Source organism: Colletotrichum fructicola, assembly GCF_000319635.2.
Source record: "Colletotrichum fructicola Nara gc5 chromosome Unknown KSG_Nara_v1_contig05, whole genome shotgun sequence".
Lineage (NCBI taxonomy): Eukaryota > Fungi > Ascomycota > Sordariomycetes > Glomerellales > Glomerellaceae > Colletotrichum > Colletotrichum fructicola.
Genome location: NW_027094055.1, coordinates 3,518,783 through 3,535,067, shown reverse-complemented (window position 1 = coordinate 3,535,067; position 16,285 = coordinate 3,518,783). Strand labels below are relative to the sequence as shown.

At 55.3% G+C, this 16,285-nt stretch overlaps 6 protein-coding genes across 6 annotated transcripts; 1 reads left to right on the top strand and 5 right to left on the bottom strand.

Annotated features, from left to right (window-relative positions):
* Positions 1-167: 167 nt before the first annotated feature.
* Positions 168-1,514, bottom strand: Arsa (Arylsulfatase A; the record flags this gene model as incomplete). Its single annotated transcript, XM_032021775.1, has 1 exon — positions 168-1,514. One exon carries the CDS (start codon positions 1,512-1,514, stop codon positions 168-170), a length of 1,347 nt encoding a protein of 448 aa, XP_031881188.1.
* A 1,575-nt stretch (positions 1,515-3,089) lies between these two features.
* Positions 3,090-3,615, bottom strand: CGGC5_v009677 (60S ribosomal protein uL24; the record flags this gene model as incomplete). Its single annotated transcript, XM_032021774.1, has 3 exons — positions 3,090-3,368; positions 3,424-3,536; positions 3,597-3,615. 3 exons carry the CDS (start codon positions 3,613-3,615, stop codon positions 3,090-3,092), a joined length of 411 nt encoding a protein of 136 aa, XP_031881207.1.
* Positions 3,616-4,278: 663 nt separating this feature from the next.
* Positions 4,279-5,255, bottom strand: CGGC5_v009676 (Cytochrome c oxidase assembly protein COX11; the record flags this gene model as incomplete). Its single annotated transcript, XM_032021773.1, has 4 exons — positions 4,279-4,337; positions 4,390-4,843; positions 4,905-4,974; positions 5,032-5,255. The coding sequence occupies 4 exons, from the start codon at positions 5,253-5,255 to the stop codon at positions 4,279-4,281; spliced, it is 807 nt and encodes a 268-aa protein (XP_031881206.1).
* A 372-nt stretch (positions 5,256-5,627) lies between these two features.
* Positions 5,628-7,994, bottom strand: PDS (15-cis-phytoene desaturase, chloroplastic/chromoplastic; the record flags this gene model as incomplete). Its single annotated transcript, XM_032021772.1, has 4 exons — positions 5,628-6,549; positions 6,599-7,016; positions 7,068-7,264; positions 7,975-7,994. 4 exons carry the CDS (start codon positions 7,992-7,994, stop codon positions 5,628-5,630), a joined length of 1,557 nt encoding a protein of 518 aa, XP_031881205.1.
* A 2,800-nt stretch (positions 7,995-10,794) lies between these two features.
* Positions 10,795-11,616, top strand: vti1 (Vesicle transport v-SNARE protein vti1; the record flags this gene model as incomplete). Its single annotated transcript, XM_032021769.1, has 3 exons — positions 10,795-10,974; positions 11,040-11,458; positions 11,529-11,616. The coding sequence occupies 3 exons, from the start codon at positions 10,795-10,797 to the stop codon at positions 11,614-11,616; spliced, it is 687 nt and encodes a 228-aa protein (XP_031881299.1).
* Positions 11,617-12,121: 505 nt separating this feature from the next.
* Positions 12,122-15,939, bottom strand: RRP12 (Ribosomal RNA-processing protein 12; the record flags this gene model as incomplete). Its single annotated transcript, XM_032021768.1, has 2 exons — positions 12,122-15,814; positions 15,871-15,939. The coding sequence occupies 2 exons, from the start codon at positions 15,937-15,939 to the stop codon at positions 12,122-12,124; spliced, it is 3,762 nt and encodes a 1,253-aa protein (XP_031881301.1).
* Positions 15,940-16,285: the final 346 nt, after the last annotated feature.

The following is a 16,285-nucleotide window of genomic DNA, read 5'->3' as shown; positions in this document are numbered from 1 at the left end:
ATCAATCGTTCGACGGCAGTAAGACGCGGTTCCACAAGCGGCCCAAGACGAGACTTTTGGAAAACGTCTAGAATCTGACGGCTTCAGCTTTGAATCGACAAGTGCGCGTTGAACGGCAAAGATATTTTCAAGCAGCCAACTAAAAGCTAAAAGCAAACTCAAGCTCCTCAGCGGAAGAAGTCCTTCAACGGATCAGGCGGCGCCGGATCCTTCATCAAACTCTTCTGAAATTCTGTCCTCAACCTCATCATCGGCTGCAAGACCCACGTGTTGAAAGCCAAGATGTCCGTCTCTTCCTTTGGATCCCTCACTGTGTTGAACAAGTACGGCGACTCGAGATGGCCCGAGGACTGGTTGACCTTGGGCTCCCACACCAGGTGCAGCTTCCAGTCTTTCCATTTGACGGCCCGCAGCTCCTCCTTGATGTAGAAGAGGAAACCCTCCCTCTCGGACTTGACCGTGCTTGGCTGCTTGAAGAACGTCGACTGATCGATGCCGTCGATTGGCCGGTCCTTTGGCAACTTGGACCCGGTCATGGCCAGTACCGTCGTGAAGATGTCCGTGACGTGGACGATCTCGTTGGACGTCACACCCTCCGGGACCTGGCCAGGCCAGCGAATGATGAAAGGCACGCGCAGGCTTCCTTCCATGGCCGTGTGGTATGTCCCGGACCAAGGGCCGGCGCTGCCCCGGTACGGCTCTCTGAACTCGGGCCCGTTGTCCGAGGCGAATATGAAGATGGTGTTGTCCCTGACCCCCAAGGAATCGACATGATCCAACAGCTCGCCGACGCGGTAGTCCATCTCGGCCATCGAGTCCGCAAAGTCACCCTGCCCCGTCTTCCCAGAAAAGTCTTTGTGAGGCAGAGTCGGGAAGTGAAGGTGGACAAGAGGATGGTAGAGGAAGAAGGGCTTCTCTGCCTCCACCTGCCGTGTAAGCCAGTCCTTTGATCGTTCCACCAGCATCTCGTCAATCAGTCGTCTAGCCTCGAGGTCGTAAATGCGAACATTCTCCGAATCTTCTCCAGCTACACCCTTCATGATGTACGGAAGCTCCGCGACCTCGGGCGTGTACCCGATGGCCGAGGTGAACTGCGTCTCGTCCGTGGTCCTCGGGATCCCGAACCACTCGTCGAAACCGCGATCAGACGGGTACCGCCCGGGGACGTCGCCCAGATGCCACTTCCCGTGGTGTGCAGTGGCGTAGTGGTTGTCCTTGAGGCACTCGGCGAGCGTCTTCTCCCACGGGGTGAGACCTTGCGGGAAGCCGGCCGGGACCGATTGTCGGCACCCCGTGCGGATGGGGTGACGCCCCGTCATCAACGCGGATCGCGTGGGCACGCAGTCGCTTTCGACGTTGAAGTTGTGCAGGAGAAGACCCTCGGTGGCGAGCTTATCGATCCGGGGAGTCGCGGCGCCCCGGAGAGCGCCTCCGCCGTAGCATCCCAGCTCTCCCCAGCCCAGATTGTCGGCCAGAGCCAGGACGATGTTTGGCCGATTTGGGTCACGAGACATCTTTTGAGCGCAAGAAGAGTAATAAGGTATTGATGAGACTGTTTGAATTTGATCTCCTGCGACGACTGGGCTGGGTTCATTAATGAAGTTATATGCATGATAGGCAACCGGCGTTCGCCTGATGGCCGTTGTCGCTGACCTCCGATCGTGTCACCGGACGGAGATGACCTCCGTTACGCTGCTCAATCATGAGACCGACAGTTTGATGGTTACTCACAAGACGTTTGCGTTCATGCTTTGCTGCTGTTTCGCTTTTGATCAATATGAGATTGAACCAGGACGCAACCCAGCTCGAGGAGAATGATATTGCGCAACCCCAGAATGAGCGAATGCGGGTGTTGTTGTATTGACACCGTGCACTTGTATGATGCTAACACAAGCGAATCTCCTCTTCCCTCCCCAAAGGATATGCAATATGAATGATGGAACAATGCATCATTGATCCCCTGATGGCTTGCTTTGGCTTCGGTCTCAAGTAGCATCTGCGTCTGTTCGGCCAACTTACGAGGTCCACCAGACGCGGAACTGAGCGGAATAATTGAGTCAAGAACGAAACATTGCCATCGATCCATCATTTCCGAGAAATTCCCGTGGATTGAGCGCCTTCCGCAGCATCACTTGGATTCAAGACCGTCTCGAAGTGAAATTGGCGACGGCCTTTGGTTGCGCTCATGGACGGCAGGCAGGGGACAGGGAAACGAGAGTGAACTTGTGTGTATTGGTCTTGTAACCTATCTTTCTACTTGAACAGAGCTGTGTGCGCAGCACCTTGGGTTACCTCACAGCAATTGCGTTGGATCTTTTCAAGATTTCAAGACAATCGGGGTTCATGCCAAAAGACAAAACGAAAGGAGAAAGTATGTACCTCACCATCAAATTTCCGACCTCATAGACAAAGCTCAGTGAAAATCTTCGGGCGAGAGCAGGAGAGTGGTGATTCCAATTGGAAAAGTCTCTCCTACCGGGTTACTCTTCGCCAGTCGTATACCTCGAAAACCATGGATCTTGTTGGTTAACGCGGAGATATCCTAGCGTAAATGCACACGAACTTCTACAACGGACCTACCATTGAGAGGCATTCCAATTTCATGTAAGGGAACGAGTATCCTCTTCGCCAGCAGTACTGCGGTCTGGTTAGCAGGTCACAACTTGTGTGTAGCAAAGAGGGGAGTGTGGCCCCAAGACAGCATCGCCTCAGCAGGGGCGGGCGATGGTGGCTTCGGGAGAACCTCCCATGGAGCACTTCACGGAAGACGTGGAAGTGGCCATTGAGAAAGAGTATTTCTCATTTGATTTTCTAGAAACTTTTTTGCTTTTTAGCCTTTTGATTCCCTCATGTCCTTTCCCATTCCAGGCAATGCCATTGCCTAAACGCGTTCAAGGTGTTGCGTCGTCATCGCAAAACGCCGTCGATGGATATCGTAGTATGTCATTCCCGCCGCCGTGCTTTTGAGTAATACCGTTTTGTGTTGTCCCTTGAATTGCCGCTGATCGTTGGGTGAATCCCAGCCAGACAGAATTTTTGCAAACCCTGCTCAGGCTGGGATGGTCGTCATCATTGATATTGGAGAAAATTTAGGCGGAGGCGGTGGACTTGACGCGGAGCTCGCGGCCGACCTTGATGCGCTCAAGGATGGACTCACGGTCCTTGTCGAGCTTGAGCTTGGTGATGACGACGTTGGAGGGGTGGATGCCCAGAGGGACGGACTGGCCGGAGGCCTTGTCGCGGACGACGCGCTCGACGTGGACGACGTACTTGAGGCGGTAGACGGAGGTGATCTTGCCCTCACGGCCCTTGTTGGTGCCGCGGACGATGGTGACCTCGTCGTCCTTGCGGATGGGGATGCTGCGGACCTTTGTGGGAATCAGTGTCTGTCGGTTGAGAGGCCATCGCGGCGGGTTGACGTACGTTGTACTTCTCACGGAGCTCCTTGGAGAGGGGAGCGCTCATGATGAAGCGACGGGTGCTGGAGGGGGCACCGAAGTGGGCAGCGCGCGACTTGCGGCGGCTGGAGTGAACCACTTTGCAAAGAAAGTCAGCATTTTTTGTCAATTGATCGTAAGAGTAGAAGTTGAACATACTCTTGTTAACCTTGGTCATTTTGGCTGGGCGTTAGTAGGAACGTCGTTGGGCGGGAATAAGTGCGTGATGGTTGTCGGAGAGCGGAATGTCCAAAAGAAAAGTGAAAAAAAGTTTCGACAGGCCATGGTCGATTTTGCACGCCCACACGAAATTCGGCTGCAGGCTGACACGTGACCAAAAACTGCCCTAGGTGGTCCACGTGATGGTTCCCGAACGGTGGTCCAAGCTTCTACCTGCTCAAACCTTCGAAGACCAGCTACATCGGCGATAAGATAACGAATCTGATCTCAGATGTCGCCAGTATATTTCCAATGGGACGAGTCCAGACAATGAGATCAAGCGCTCATTCCTTTCCTAGCGTGAGCTTTTCACGGACCACCTGGATACAATCTTGCCTTGCCATTCAAGCTCAGTACTCTCGATATGCAATGTTCACGGGCTTGCGGTATTCTCGACCATTGCCGGAATGATATCCTACAAATGTCCACCTACATATCGCTCACTTCATGTCCTCAGATGCTTGTAGCCTATAAACGCCTGTCAAAATGCCCCTCCTTTTGAAATGCTATAGCTTCTTAGTATAACACGGGCGTAGAAGCCCAATCTTTTTGTACAGTAGTGTTTCGGTGGATGGTGTTGGAGTGGCGATATCCCGCAGTGCGGATTCGTTCAGATCATAGGTTACTTCTGCTCAATCGGCACAGGTGCCTTGAACCTGCCATTGTCGTCGTACTTGGCCTCTGCTCAACACATTAGCAACAATCCAACATTGTGCGAACCAACAAAACGTACTGAAGAATGTATAATTCAACGTCACAGTCTCGATACCGCGCATGTTGACGTCGTTCACGATATCCGGATCAAGGTAGAAAAAGACGGGCATATCGACCGTCTCGCCCGCATTTAACCGCTGCTCTTCAAAACAAAAGCATTGGATCTTGCTAAAGTACGGCGCCACCTGCCCAGGAGTCACGCTGTAAGTCGCCACGCCGATGATGTCCGTGTCGGAGGTGTTCGTCGCCGTGTAAAACGCCAGCGCCGTCTCGCCGGGGAGCACGCGCACCTCTCTCTGCTGCGGCGTGAACTTCCAAGGAAGCACGTCGGAGACGGAGGAGCTGAATGTGACGCGGATGCGGTTGACCGAGGTCACGGGGACCAGGCGCGAGGCGAGGCCGTCTTCGCTGTAGTCGACATCGGGGCCGTGGGCACGGATGGGTTGGCCACCCCAGCCTGTTGTTTGGCAGATCTAGAACAGAGGGGTCAGCTTTGCTGATTGCATATCAGCAGAAAGAGAAGGGAATGCGCACCATCTTGTAAAGAGGGACGGAACCGTATGACAATGCGACTGTACCAAGGATGACGCTGAGGGTGTAGTACCTGCGTACTCTCTTAGCAACCGTTTCGAGGCCCAATTGAAAATGTATGTGTTCCTACGCTGTCGTAGCGTTCTTCCGTCTATAATGCGCATGCACCTGCTCCATGGACGGAGCGCCGCCGAAGCTAGGACCGGTTTGCTGCCTCGGCGAAGGTGTGGTTGATGCGGCGCGGCGGGCGGCGGGAGAGGAGAGGTTTCGAGGCGAAGGGCGGGCGTGTTGGCAAAAGAAGCAGCTCCATCTCTGTGCCGACTGGCGCCATGGGAGGCGCGGTAAGGCGTTCATGATCGCGGGGGTTTTCGCGGTTTGAGGATGGAGGGTTTGGGTATCATGCAATTCGGGAATGCGAGGTGAGATGGGTTGAGCTTCTGCAGCGCCGGCAGACGCCGAAGTTACCGGGACGGGTGGGGTTTGTTCCGCACCACCGGGCTTTGCCCGACTTTAGCGGTTTTTTAGGGGTCCTTGCGCTGAGGGGCTGGGTGGATATCCCGCTGTAGGTCCCTGGGGCATGTGCTTCACTTACTGGACGGGACGACTGCGGACTTACATGCATCGACAAGACACCTGCATATCTGCGTAGTATCGACCTTGCTTTGGATGATGGGAAATTAATAGGTAGGTATCTATTTACGGTGGATTGCCAGCCTGTAAGCTGCCTCATGCAGCCTTCCCGTTCTTGACGGCCCTTTTCAGGCGGTTTGCACGCGGAGTAACAACCCTCATCGCTGTGTCAATGGCTCTCTCCAACACCCTCACAACAAACACCTGAAATATGAGAATGATGAGTCTCACAAACAAATCAGCAAGTCCCAGTGAGGGCTTCCTCCCTCGGCTGTACGTGGAATCGACAAACTGGAACGGCAGCTTCGCGTAGAGGTGATCCTGTGCAATGTGCAGACCGCTGCTGAAGCCGTCTTCGTGAAAGCCGTACTTCGTCCATGCTCCGGCGTAACTGATTCCACGCTTGTTCTGAATTCGTGGCAGGAGCTTCTGTGCGCGAACGGCCTCCGGGGTGTAGAGGGGGTGGCGGTAAGTGAAAGAGCCCTGGATCGTGTCCGGGTTCGGCTGGTGCAGAGGGTTCATCGTGACGAGGACGTCGCCGAAGGTCTCGCGGGGAATATGCTGCAGAATATTCATGTTGTATGTCAAGGAGACCTGGTCGATATTCTGCTTCCCAGTTGAGGGTGATGAGAGAGTGAGGTAGTTCCAGCTCGACCAGGCCTTCTCTGAGGCTGGCATGTGCGAGAGGTCGGAGTGCAGCACGACTGAGTTCTCTGACGTCTTGAACGCAGACAAAATCTCCTTCTCCTCTGGCGTTGCGGATGACCCAATTATCCTGAGGGCCTGGTCTCCATGAGTTGCCAAGATGACATGGTCGTATACATCGGACTTTCCGTTGTGAGTGTGGACTCGTACTCTGCCGTCCTCCTCACTCGTGACCTGGGTGACTTGCGTGTTAAGGAAGAGGTGGTTTGAAGGGAATCCGTGCATCACCGCGTCGATGTATGACTTTCCACACTTCTTGAGGGTGAGCCATTGCGGCCTGGTCGAAATGGTTGACAGGAGATGGTGATTCCACCTGCTCTGATGTCAGCATCAATAATTGCCCATCAGCGGGAAACACTTACATGAAACGAACGAGGGTGACAGCCGGGAAGTCGAGTGTGCACTTGTCCGGGCTCGTGCTCCACACAGCAGCGGTCATGGGAATAAGGTAGTCGTCCCTGAAGGCGTCCGAGTAGCCTTCCCTGTCGAGGTATTCGCCAATCGTCTCCTCCCGCCTTGCTCCTTTGCTGTACCCATTCATTGCGGCGGCATCATTCTCATCATCGGCCATCAACAAGTCCAGGGCAAACTGATTGAAGCGGATGATGTCGAAGATCATCCTCCACATGCGCAGCGAAAAGATGTTCTTGCGCTGGGAAAAGAGGGCGTCCAAGCTCGTGCCGGCCCATTCGAATAAGCCGTGATCTCGCGTTACACCGAACGTCATCTCCGTCGGGACCGTATCCACCTTGACCCTCTTCAGGAAGTTGATGAAGTTTGCTGTTCACCGTGTGAGTAGAAGCCCTCATCTAGCCAGTATGGCGAACTCACGGTACGTCGCCGCGTTGAGGACGATGAATCCTGTGTCGACCCTCGTCTCGTACTTTCCATTCTTCCAAGTTACAGTATTCGTGTGTCCGCCGAGCCTCGACGCGGCCTCATACATGTAGACATCATGATAACTTCGATTCAACGCCCAGAGAGCAGCAATGCCGGCACATCCACTGCCGACGACGGCGACCTTTTTCCTAAGCTTCGGGTCAATGGGGGAGCCCACAGAACCCACGGATTCCAACGACGGAGGTCGACGGGGCATTATTGAAGCAGTAGACATCACTGAGACACCTGCAAACGGTACGAACAATGCAGAGCCTGAAGTTTGGCCAAGCCACGTCTCGTAGGTGCAGGTTGAAAAGAGATTTTGCGATGTTACAGTAACATAGGGTGTATAAAAGGCAAGAGCGGGCAGAAGAAAGAGACAGGAATCGAGGAGGCCGGTAACCTTCGCAGCTTGCGCAGCTCTCAGCCCGAAATGTCTTGGAATGGCGGGGTCCAAGGTGCAAGCCACGGGCGTCGATTTGGGGAAGAAGAACAATGGGATGGACGGGTTTCGCACATGCCAACCCCGCGCCACCGCTCATCCCAAACTTGGGTTTTTGGAGAAGAACAAAGTCTCGAGAGTCTCTGGGAGTCTGAGGAGGCTGAGGAGTCTGAGGAGGCGAATATGGTGGGCATGGTTGCACACACCGCACACACCGGGCTGTGGACCAATGCACCTAGTGCTGCAACTTGCGCATGTGACGGACGGGTTCGGGGGGGAGGGGAGTGCGGCAGCGGTGGTAACATGCACATACTTGGTGGACGAGCATGTGGGAAAGCGTTTGTACGGGAAAAGGATGAAAATCCACTGGCAGGAAGACGTGCAGATAGACAGGGAACAACAGAACGAACAACTTACAGCGGCTGACCTGGCGCCATTCCTGCTCCGTTTCGTGGGTTTCCGGTATGGATCCGATATGGGTATCCCTCAGGGGACTGGACAGTAGAGCGATCGACACGTGGCTACCAACAAGCTGCAACGGGTGCGTCCTCCGATGTTTTTTTAAGATAAGTTTTGACAGCGACGAGGGAGAAGGGTAAGAGGAGGAGGAGAGACGGTATGCAAATGTGTGTCGGGAAAGGAGCGTTCGGTTCGGCCGCGGATCACGATGCGATGAAACGAAACTCTGCTGCCGGAGCTCCCAGGCGCAATGACGCTTGCATTGACAATCCCTGCAACCTGCGCGCCTGATCTTTAGAAGTCCCCAGCGCTCCCCAGCCCCTCCTTGTCGCGACCTTCTTTTCGACTGTTCACGATCCCGACGCCACAAGGTGGCTGGCCGATTTTCTTGACCACACACTTGTCGAACGAAGACTGATGGAGGCTGATATGTGGAACAACGTTTGATAGTGCATCTGCTTTATTTGATATCTGACGAGTCCGCGCGACAGCTGAACACCTAAAGCGTGAGACGTCTTGCATATCGCAGCCCAATAACCGCCTCAAGGGCGTTGCCTATTGCCAGCGTCGCAGCCTCACATTTTCCAAGCTATTGCATCGCGAGATCGCTGACCTTTGGCATCTGTTCCTCAAAAGAAAAAATCCGAAAGGTCACTTGCAGAATCAGCAGGAGCGAGCGGTCCGTCGAGGAGAGGGTGACAGCAAATTGAGACTTGTCATACTCCCATAAGAATGAATCAACACACGCGACACACAATTGGAGAGCTCGAGCTTCTTCTTCGCAACCAGGGCAAGCCCCAGGCAGCAATGAAAAAGAGGAAAAAGACACGCCTGTCAGACGTCCATCGACACCCACCCTGACCGTGCGCCCAAGGGCAAGACCACAGTCAGGGACGAGATCATCACCGCCTTCTATACAGCCCAAGCCTCAAGGGCAAGAGCAGCCCTCCAGAACGGAGAGTGCGAAAGCAACCAGAGTTCTTCACTCTAAGGTGTCGAGGATATCATTCATCAACCAGGGTGGGATCTGTGGCTCCTGTAGGGAACCAAGAATAGGTCGAATACTATAGAAATGATTCTCTGAAGTATTGTCGACATAAGGAAAAAAAGAAGAAGAAAAGTCTAAGAGTCGCGGCGAGAGGTCGCCCTTTTATAGATCTCTGGCGGACGGCCAAGACGCACGGGCCAGAGTGGATTTTTCTGTGGGGGTTTCTGCCTGCGGTGGGCGACGACGGCGCAAATTTTTGAAAAGAGGCGGGTGACCGCCTTGATATTGCCGCTTTTTTCGGCTCGACATGTTGCTGATGGCAGAACTTATCTTTGCAAACCACGAAAAGTGAGGGAGAGAGTCGATCCAAAGTGGTCTTTGTGGGCGAAGGCAGGTTCCAACCATTCGACTGCAGTTAGGCAGGTGTATTGTGTTGCGAACGAGGTTCTGTGTCGTGGCGCATGACAGATAATCGATGCGCCTGGTAAGCGCGCAGGAAGCGTCTGCTGAAAATCCCGTCACTTCCAACGCCTCTACCATCAGAAATTTCTCGAGATGCCTCCAGTCCTCTCGGTGCCTGGCTGACCCACATGGACGATAGTGGATAACTTTCACATGAAAATTTCAAGAAGCAGTCGGTCTGCCTACACTGTAACTCACGAGACGGACACGCAATATTGAGTCCCTGTTTTAAGACGTGGCATTGCGTCGGACATCAGGCAGATAGATATTCTCACACCCGGCATAGGTACTTGAGAATGACTTTCAGGAAATCCGTATGCCGAGATATCAGCTTCATCTTGTGATTCTTGGCAATAGGTTCATCGTCTCAACGGGGAAGTTTGCATGTTGACGTTGCCTTATGCTTGGGATCTACACCAGCGGAATACCCATACAAACATAGCTCACCGCGGGAACTTCAGGCCAAGAGTGAGCCGTACGCGGCAGTTTCTCTACCGTAGCAGCGTTCATGTGGCTTGTCTACTAGACACAGATCGTTTGGAGACATCAAACAGTGGTCTACGATGAAAAAATGTCGAGCACTCAACGGGATCGGAAAACGTGAGATCGAGTTCCCAATTCTTAAAAGCGACGTGACGAAGCATCCCCCCGAAAGGAGACACCCACCATCCTTCTGCCCGGCTTAAGTTCAACTCGACGTCCGTCAGGCACCGAAATGCCAGTCGACGCAGAGCCGGTTTTCCTCGAACCGGGGGTATAATCAACTTGAAGAAAAAAAAGAAGAGAAAGGGAAAACTTCGTTTGCGCTGCCAAACTGCCATTAAAAGCCTGCAGCGGACGGGGCCGGCAGCCGGTGCACGGTCCAGAACGGTCACGTGTTTCTGGCGCTCTCCAGGCACCGGCCGCACTAGCCACTGTGGACCTGAGCGCCTCGTTAGACCCCATTGGAGCACCAGCCACTCGGGAGCATGATGTCGCCAAGGCCGGTCCAGACTTACGCATGCTACTTGCGACCGACGACCTTCCAACAACGCAACCGCTCGCCCCCCATCCCACCCTTTGATCGCATCCGGCCGTTCCAGCGCTCCTACAACATCAACGTTCCCGACAACCCTATCTGTTTCTGCAATTCGGCTCCCGACGAAACGACGTTCGCATTCGCCGTTAGACTACACGCAGAAGTCCATTAAGGAGGCGCTCCGCTCTCCATCCCGGGTACCCGCCGTCTCCTAATCGCCGTCGAGGGCGAACACCATCTCTCCCGCTTGCTTGGCCGGGTCCTCTGGTCATCCTCGAAACCGCCGACTTCGACGCAGCACTCGCCCAACATGTCCAACCCTCTCGAAACCGAGCCCGGCTCTGAGCGCTTCAGCGACTACGAAGCCGAGCTCAAGCTCGTCCAGGCCGACCTGGTCCAGAAGCTCGACCAGATCCCCGAGCTCTCGGGTGAGCCGCGCAAAGCAGCTCTCAGCTCCGCAGAGCGCGCCCTCGAGGAGGCAGATGAACTTGTAATTGCGAGCCCCATAACCCTAAGCAAGTCGGTCCAGAGGGTGCTAACAGTGACATATCACAGCTCGCCCAGATGCGCCTCGAAAAGGCAAACATCCCCACGACCCTCCGCTCCAAGATCAACGCTCGCTTCCGCAACCACGAATCCGACATCGACTCCCAGAAGCGCAAGCTCCGCTCCCTTGCCGACGACCGCGCCGCCCTCTTCGGCGCTCGCTATACCGACAACCCATCAGGCTCTGGCCAGGACGTTCAGCTCGAGCAGCGCCAGCAGCTGCTCAACGGCACCGATCGTCTCGACCGCTCCACTCAGCGCCTCAAGGCCTCCCAGGCTCTGGCTAACGAGACGGAGTCCATTGGCGCCAGCACCCTCGCTGACCTGCACCGCCAGCGTGAAACCATCCAGCACACCCATGACCGCCTCCTTGAGAGCGAGGGATACGTGGACCGTAGTGTCAAGACACTGCGGGGGATGGCCCGTAGGTAAATATCGTCCTTTTCCCCATCTACTGGACTGGAATGATTTCGAAATGCTAACGCAGGTACGCTGTAGGATGGCTACCAATCGGGTGATTACCATCTCCATCATCACGATTCTCGTTCTCCTTATTGTCGCCGTTATTTTCAGCAAGTTCAGGTGAAGCAGCAGCATCGGCAGCAGCAGCCACCCACTGGGTTCGGAGTTTTGGGTTGTACGTTTATCATCACGATGTGCCTTTGGTTTCTCGGGAGCTTCATGGGGTTGTTGTATTATGTGTCCCCCCGCGTGTTTTATGCAAAGAGAATGGGCTTCAATGCATGTTATATAACGATGTGAAAAGATGAAGCCCCTGGTCTGGGTTTTAAGCCGGCCGCAAGTCGCAACAGAGACGTCTTTCTCTCAATCTCTATTTCTCTCTCTTGTATTCTAATCAAACCGTGCCACGATAAAACACACAAACTTGCAAGTCATGCATTAAATAGATGGGACCACGAGTCGTTCGTTTGTAAATACCAATTTCGTTCTTCTTTTTCTCTACCTGCCGTTAAGACGCCACGTGAAAGACCCTTTTCGAAAAAGAGGGATCGCTTTTTACCTCATTTAGACGGGTATAATCAGACTGTACATCCCAAAGAAAAAACACACACATATACCAGACGTATCCACTACCTTCGGCCACCACCTCTGCCGCGGCCCTTGTTCACACCACCACCAGACATCGGGCCCCGTCTCCTCTCCTCACCAAGCCCCTTGCGTCCGGCGGCGATACCGCCCCTGCCACCACGTCCGCCACGCGCACCACCGCCACGGCCACCACGACCGCCGCGGAAAGGCCTGCCACCGGCGCCGCCTCTGTTCCTATCGACCTGCGCCTTGACCGCAGCCGCGTCGCCCTCGTCCATGTCCTCCATGTCCTCGTCGTCCTGGCCGCGCTTGTTGCTGAACTTGAGCTTGCCGCCGCGGCCCTTGCGCGCGACGTCCTTGCCCTTGAGCGCCGCGACGTAGGCGTTGACGCCGGAGCCTTCGCCGGCGCCGCCGTCGACCTCCATTTCGTCGTCACTGTCCTTGCCGAGGATGAGCTTGCCATCAAGGTCCATCTTCGCTTTGGATCGTGCCGGCTTGCGCATCTTGACAGGCTTGGTCGAGGAGATGTTGGCGAGGGCGTTGCGGTCGAGCAGGTCGAGCGGCTCGTCCTCGTCCTCGACAATGTACGTGTTTCCGCCCTTGCGGTTGCCGCGCTTGGCCTTGAAAGCGGCGGCGCCCTCGCCGTCGTCGGAATCATCGTCATCAGAGCCGTCCGAGTCGCTGCTGTAGAGGGCCTGGTCGAGCTCGTTGTCGAACTTGCGGCCGTGGCGGGCGTCGCCGTCGTCGTCGCTCTCCTCGCCGGCCTGGCGGGCGGTCTCCTTCTTCTTCTTGCTGCGCTCCTTGGTCTTGCGGATGTTGTTGATGAGCTTGCGGTCGGACTCGGGGCAGTTCTGGTTGACAAGCTCGTAGCCGAACTTGCGGACCATGCGCTCGAGGATATGGCGGACCTTGCTTTTGAAGTGGCCCTTATGCTCGTGGCCCCAGATGATGAGATTGGGGATCAGGCTCGACAGGCGAGGGATGACGAGCTCCGAGGGCAGGCTGACGACGCAGATCTTGACGAAGCCCAGGACGCTCTTGACGATCTCGCGGTTGTTGGAGGTCAGGAAGAGGTCCATTGTTTGCACGAGGTCGGCGAGGGTGTTTGTGCTGAAGGAACGACGGAACTCGTAGAGAACGCGGCTGAGGGCCGTGATGGAGGCGGAGATCATGTGCGGCGTGCTGCCGACGAGACCGGCGCTGACCATGGTGAGGAACTCCTCGATGTTGGCCTTGCCGGCGGGTGCGTCGGCGGGCATGTGCGGGACCTTGGAGTTGTCAATGGTGGCGTTGTTGGCGGCCTCCATGCGCTGGCCCATCTGGACGAGAAGGTCATAGGCTGCTTCTCTGGCGCGCTCGTTGTTCTCCTTGCAGCAGATGACGACCTCGCTAAGGATTGCGGGAATGAAGTGAAGAGAGGTGTCGGGGATGAAGGCGAGGAGAGATGAGAGGGCGCCCAGACGTTCACGGCGAGCTGGAGCGGAGACCTTCTCAGCACTGTTGAGGAACATTTGTTGCAGCTCTTCGGTGCGCTCTTGGAGGGCGAGCTTGCCAGTCTCGGACTCGGCCAGACGAGGAACCAGCTTGTAGGCCTTCTTCTGCAATTGCGGCTCGTTTTCCTTGAAAATGATGACGGCGGCGATCTCGAAAAGAGCAGAGAAGCTCTCACGGGGCAGGTAGACCGAGATAGTGATGATCAGGTCCATAAGCGTGTTGCTTGTTGACGGCATTTGTTCCGAGGACTTCTGCTGCTGCTTGGGCTTCTCTTGCTCGGCAGTCTGCTGCAGTTCCGCTGCGAGCATTTTGCTGACGCGATCAAAGGTCTCAACAAGCTCCTTCTCGGGAGTGACGCTCAGGAAAGCGTTGATAGTAAGTAGGATAGGTCCCCTTGACTGGGGCAGGGTCTGCGTGTAGACGTTGAAGAGGACAGCCAGCATATTGGCCGCAAACCCGCCCAAGTGCTCCAGGTTCTTCTTCGCTGTGGCCCTGGAGACACGGCTCTGAAGGACGAGGTCTTCCTCAGCGTCCTCAATAGAGGCGATGGCCTGGTTCGACTCAACAAGGATCTTGAGCGCACGGCAAACCTCCAGGCGCAACTCAACCTGCTTGTACAAAATGTTGGCCAGAAGCTCGGCAAAACCCTGGTCAAATGCCTCAGTCAGGTCGAGGGGAAGGTCGCAGTATCCCGGCAGAGTCGCCCAAATTTGTTGCACGAGGGTCTCGAAGATCTTGACCTCCATCGTCTTCTCCGCCTTACCATGGTCCAGGACCCTTTGGAACATGAGCTCACTCAGAGGAACCATCTCGCGGCGGAAGTGAGCAAGGTTGGTGTTACTGACGTAGTCGCGGAGGATGGGGAACATCCACGCACGACCCTGCTGGCCCTTCACAGGCTTGGCCAGGTTCAAGGGAAGGATAGAGAGCACCGCCTCAGGGCCCATGGCGCGGACGGCCTTTCCAATGACCTCATCGGCCTCCTTTTTGCCCTGGAAAGAATCGCTACCACGAAGATCGCCAACGGCCTTGGTGATGTTGAGCATCATGGGGTGAGCGCGCCACCTCAGGGAATCAAACATGGCTCCGAACACATTGAAGCTCTCCATCCAAGCCTGCTGATACTTTACGCTAAGAAGGGTCTCTGCAATCTTGGCAATCTTGTCCAGAGTCTTCTCGTCGTAGATGGATGGTTCGAGGATGACTTGCTTAGGAACGCAGTTTGCAAGAAATGAGACTAGGCACTCAGACGCAGAGACACGAATGTTGTGGGCGGAAGACTCCAGGTACTGGGCGACCATGGAGAAGATCTCGGGCAAGTTCTGAAACACATCCTCGGGCTCAAGCTGCGCAGAAACGTCGTAGCCCCTTGAAAGAATTGCGAGCCATGGCGGAATAAGCTGGGTGTCGTTTGCAGCAGGGCGCAATTCGGAAATGATCTCCATAAGTCGGGGGAGCTTGGCCGAAGCAACCTCATCGGCCATGCCCTCGAAAATCATCTCAAAGATCTCAAAAGAGGCCATAGTCATGTACTCGTTGCCTGATCTGGAAATACCCAGGAGCAGCTCGCACAGAGACTCAATCTTCTTGCTGGGCCAACCACCGCTGGAGGACGCGACGGTCTTGATGAGCTGGAGGGCGTGGATCAGAGCGGGATCGTGCGCTGACTCGGCTCCATTCTTCTGCTTCCTGGCCTGCGCAGCCTTGGTGGCCAAATCTTCTAGGTTCGCAAGAGCGGTGTGCGCGCACATGTCGGCGGCCGGGTGATCTAGCGAAGGACTCGGAGGCGGGTTCGTCAGAACCTTGCGTAGGGCCTCTTGCGCCCTCTTTCGGATCTTCGGGCGATGGTCGAGGGCAAGGTTCAGCAGACCAGCAACGGCTCTTCGGGGGCCGATTTGGGTGATGCCCAGCTCCCAGGCGGCGGAATCCTGCGCGAGCAGCAGAGACTCCAGGCAGCCCATGGAGGACCTGAGAAGTAGGGCTTCGGCATCTTCGAGGAGGAGGACGGGGGCGAGGGAAGTGAGGATCTGGGTGAACTTCGCTCGGAGGATTGGTTGGGGCGCAAACGGGGTAACGGTATCGAGCAGGTAGACAACGGAGGTCGTTGTTTCGGAGGCAACGTTGCCGCTCTCGACGGCTTGTGTGAGAAGGGCCAAAAGGGCGGCGAAGTAGCCGGTCGGTGTAGGCTCAGTTTTCTGCTCCTTCAATGTCGTGTCGACCGCCTCGAGGACTACTGCGGTCTTGACGTCGGTCAGTGACATACCCTCAAGAAAAGAATGACCCGAGCAAAACATACCCTCTTCTGGCTCTGAAGGCCGGGGGACCGGATCTTGTCCAGCTTCTCGGCAAGAGTTGGAGTCGACATTGTGCTTGTCGTGTTCCAATCCGTCGGGACCAACTGTGGAAGACGATGGGACCGATGCTTCCAAGAGCGATTCCCACCCAAATTTTTTTCCCAGGCGCAAAAAAAAAATCCTTATCGTTGCACACCCCGCCCCTCGCTTATCGCAAATGTATACAGTGCATTTCGTCGTATCTCGGGCAAATTCCCTACCTTCGCACTGTCCCATCAACCGGCTTGCGCTCGAGCAACAACAATTGATGGACGGGTTCATTCACCATTCCTGAATACCAAGCAAAGTTGGCTTTTGGCCTCTGACACTCTACGAACAAGGCATTTTTGACCGTGTAGTATATCAATTCTCTATTGC